The sequence below is a fragment of the Limulus polyphemus genome, unplaced genomic scaffold (assembly GCF_000517525.1).
Source record: "Limulus polyphemus unplaced genomic scaffold, Limulus_polyphemus-2.1.2 Scaffold990, whole genome shotgun sequence".
Classification (NCBI taxonomy): domain Eukaryota; kingdom Metazoa; phylum Arthropoda; class Merostomata; order Xiphosura; family Limulidae; genus Limulus; species Limulus polyphemus.
Genome location: NW_013666600.1, coordinates 245,157 through 248,951, shown reverse-complemented (window position 1 = coordinate 248,951; position 3,795 = coordinate 245,157). Strand labels below are relative to the sequence as shown.

At 28.7% G+C, this 3,795-nt stretch overlaps 1 protein-coding gene across 2 annotated transcripts in view; it reads left to right on the top strand.

Annotated features, from left to right (window-relative positions):
* LOC106461578 (tyrosine-protein phosphatase non-receptor type 9-like) overlaps nt 1-3,795 on the top strand; it is a 72,039-nt gene that overhangs the window by 15,293 nt on the left and 52,951 nt on the right. For both annotated transcript variants that reach the window (XM_022388581.1, XM_013921420.2), the window contains exons 3-4: nt 1,545-1,688; nt 2,240-2,329. In XM_022388581.1, the coding sequence (XP_022244289.1) occupies nt 1,545-1,688; nt 2,240-2,329 (234 nt within the window). The remainder of the gene's footprint in view (nt 1-1,544; nt 1,689-2,239; nt 2,330-3,795) is intronic.

Below are 3,795 nucleotides of genomic sequence, written 5' to 3'. Positions count from 1 at the left end.
GTAGAAACCTACAAATGTAGAGGAAGACGTTTCGAAAGTCTTCCGCCTGAAGACGAAATGCGGAAGACTTTCGAAATGTTGTCCTCTACATTTGTAGGTTTCTACCACAGGCAGTTGCTGTCCATTTGAAACTTAGATCCATTACATGCTAAAAGCTGATTCCATATCATGACTGTGACCTTTTACACCTACAAAAACAAAAGTCCTTAAATGTATTAATACTTTTGTAATTCAGTGTTCTAGTCTAGACTAGGAAGCTAACAGCTTACAGTCTTCTTTCTTTTAAGAACTGCCAAAATTATTTTCATGAGTTTTCCAGTAAGCATTTAATCATATTGTCTTTTTTACTTTGACTAAATAAGCAAAAAAATACTTCAGTAATACAAAATTGAACTAAATTTATATAATTCAAAAATATGTATTTCACATTTATTTTTGAAATAATCACACTCCTTCATGAGGAGCAAACAAATATATAAATTACACTTAACTTTGTGGTTAGTATTTACAAAATTTAAACCAATTCATTATTCTCACATCAGTTATTTGTCCTTGGGGTCCATATCGGGCCTGGAATTTTTGGAAACAAACTTTCGATTAAAAACAGTTTCAAAGCTTTGAAGCAGTTTAAAAACTAGATTAGAATTATTTCACATTTCTTTCATCATTAATAAAATGTTTGTGTACAACATTTAAATGTAAAATGAATCACAATATAAAAAAGACCAATACATCTGTAAATCTGTTTTGTCACTTTTATTTATATAGCAAACTTTTATTGCTAAGCACTGTCTCTTAAAGTAACAAGTTCCATATTAGAAGTTTGTGCAAGACTATATTTAAAAAAAAAAGTTATGACACACATTGACACTGATGAGAATGAGTAAATATGTATTGTCTTTTAAGGTAGTGCTGTGTTTAATGAGCTCAGTAAAATATCAGAACATTAAAATACTAAGAGTGAAGCTCTAAATAAATCAATACTATGTATACAAATATCTGTGACTGAAAAGAGTATTTGCAGCTATAACACTATGTACATAACTTATAGCTGTTTCATTTGTGCAAGTATGGAATGTGCAGACTTGCTAGAATAGGACAATTAATAAACTAAACTACTTTGTATGTGTGTGTTCATAAGATAAGGAGTACATACCTATAATAAAAGTAAAGCATATTATGTCTGTAGTACCTTTATTTTGTGGTACTTTGTATCATTTGGACAGTATAAGACAGTTGTAAACCTTCTTTGCAGCTAAATTACAGGTATTTCTTAAATACAAAATTGGAAATGGTGAAAAGTATACAGCATTTCTTTGAGCAAATAAAATAAACTTCACAGTCAATTACAGGTTTAATATTGTTAGTAATCTCTCACTAAAGTTTGTTAAATGGTTTCTTGGTCATGATAAAACTTGACAATAAAAATGTGAGAGCCATTGTTTACCTTTCACAGCATAAGTGTTACTTTCACTCTGATATAATCCGCTGTTCAGGATAGCAATAATCTTTAACAGTTTTTATTTTTACTGTATGTTATTTAGGCAGTAAAAGAGTTTATTGAAACTGTCAATGATCTAAGACTTAGACGGAATGCTGGACCCCTGTCGTGGAACACAGCTGTCAAGTTTATGATGGCCAGAAAGTTTGATGTTCACAGAGCACTAGCTCTATATGAAGTTCATGAGGTCAGAAAAAATATAATTTGTTAATATATCTGTATCTTTCATGCATAGTTTTTGTTAAAAGTATCAGCAAGAAAAGTGACTGCTCTGAACATAGCTGCATTTATGTTTTTCACTCAACAATAAACTTGAAATTACAGTTTCTTTTCTTTATGATTCCAAAATTTGGTAAATAGATGAAACTAACAAGCCAGAAAGTAGAATATTTGATTATTTAGAAACATAGGTACTTATCTTGTTTGATAAAAATTTATGTTATACATTTAAGAAATTGGCTTATTCACAAGATGATCTGCACCTAGTATAAGATGAAGAACTAATCTATAATTGTGTTATGTGAGTTTTTATTTGAAAGTGACTGCTATCATCAGTTTTCTGGGTTTTGTAAAATTAATTTCTTTTGAGGAGTAAAGTTAAAGCATTTTAATCAATAAATATTGAACATTAATTTTAGATGTCTAAGCAGGAATTCTCTAATTTTATATCATTTATTAAAACTTTATAAATTTTAGAAGGCTGAATTTATGACCTGGAGTGTTTGTATTATCTTGCAGATAACACGAGTTAGAGAAGGACTTATTAGGTTTGATCCCATAAATGAACCTTTAAAGAGTGAATTAGAAACAGGAAAATTTACAGTGTTGGTAAGTTTTATTAATATAACTTTGGTAGAATTAATTAGCATTCTTTTAATGTGATGATTATCTTATCATTAAAGTTAGGTTTGTACATAAAATAACTTGCTTTTTTAACTATAAATGTTTTTTTATTCTGCCATCAAGCTGTAAATCTGTGTATTTCAAAAATTCAGTTCAATAATTGTTATTCTGATAATGTTTGGAATAATTTTTTAAGATGGAAAAGTGTACATGAGTGTGTTTTAACCCTGTTGCAATGTGCATCCTTTACTGTGCATGTCACAAGGTTTTAGTGACTTACATTCAAAATTTTATTTATTTAATTTTTGTTTATGTTATACCAATTAGTATAGCATAAAATCTTAGATAATAATCCATATTTTAATAGAATAGAAGTTTTAAGTTCTTGATTTTATATGGCAATATTTAAAAAAATCCAGAATTTTCCCTAGTATGACACGTGACACATTTTATCTATGCATCTTCTCTTCTATATTTTATCCACCACCCCTCGAATAAGTACAAAATTAAATGTAAATTATTCACTAGAAAATTGTCATTACTCAGACAAACCATAATTTTTATAGCCTTCACTTTTGTTTGGTTACAGAGCTATCAAATAGAAAATCAGACCCCTCTTGCCACACCCACCTGTCATATCCTCTTTTTCAGGATTTGTTAACTAGTTCTCTCATACATTTAATTCTGTATTATCTATAACCAATAGAAAGCCAATGTTTTGATCTATCAAATGACATATTGTATAATGTTTTCTAAATGGAAAATTGTCAATTTCACTGTTAGTACAAGCTTTGTTCCCATGGGAAAGATAACGATGAGCTTGGATGAATTTGTAACAGCTCTTGTTGCATAGTTAGAAAACTAGAAAAACTGTGATAGTTAGGGGAAATTGTCTGCTTTTTGCATGTTATAATTCTATGTTTTTTGGTGCATTATTTAATTAAATAAAAATTATTTAGTGCATTATTACCATAAGTATAAAAAAAATTAGGGTTAAGTGTCATCAACAATTGACAGCAAGAAAAAAGAAAATTTGGGTAAGTACTTTATTTCTTGTTGTTCATGTTTGTTCTTTATTTATATTATAGAAGTAACTAAAATGTAAAAATATTGATCTCTTGAGGTTATTTAAGGTTAGATTAGGTAAAATAAATAATAATATAATAAAAATGTTTCATAAGGGACATACATGAGCAGCTAGTGGGTAACGTAAATTGATAGCATAATGTGACCTCCATGTTCCCCAAGTGATTTACAACTTACAATGGTGCCAATAGTATTTAGACACAGTTCCAAGGGAAATAAAACAATAAAATTTTAGTGTAACTATATGTATACTGTTACAAGTTTAAAATTACTTTGGGTAGGAGGTCGGTCAAATTGAACAACATTGTATAGAGTTAGATTAGAGAAAATATCAGATAAAATATAAAGTTTAGTGAAAACAAACA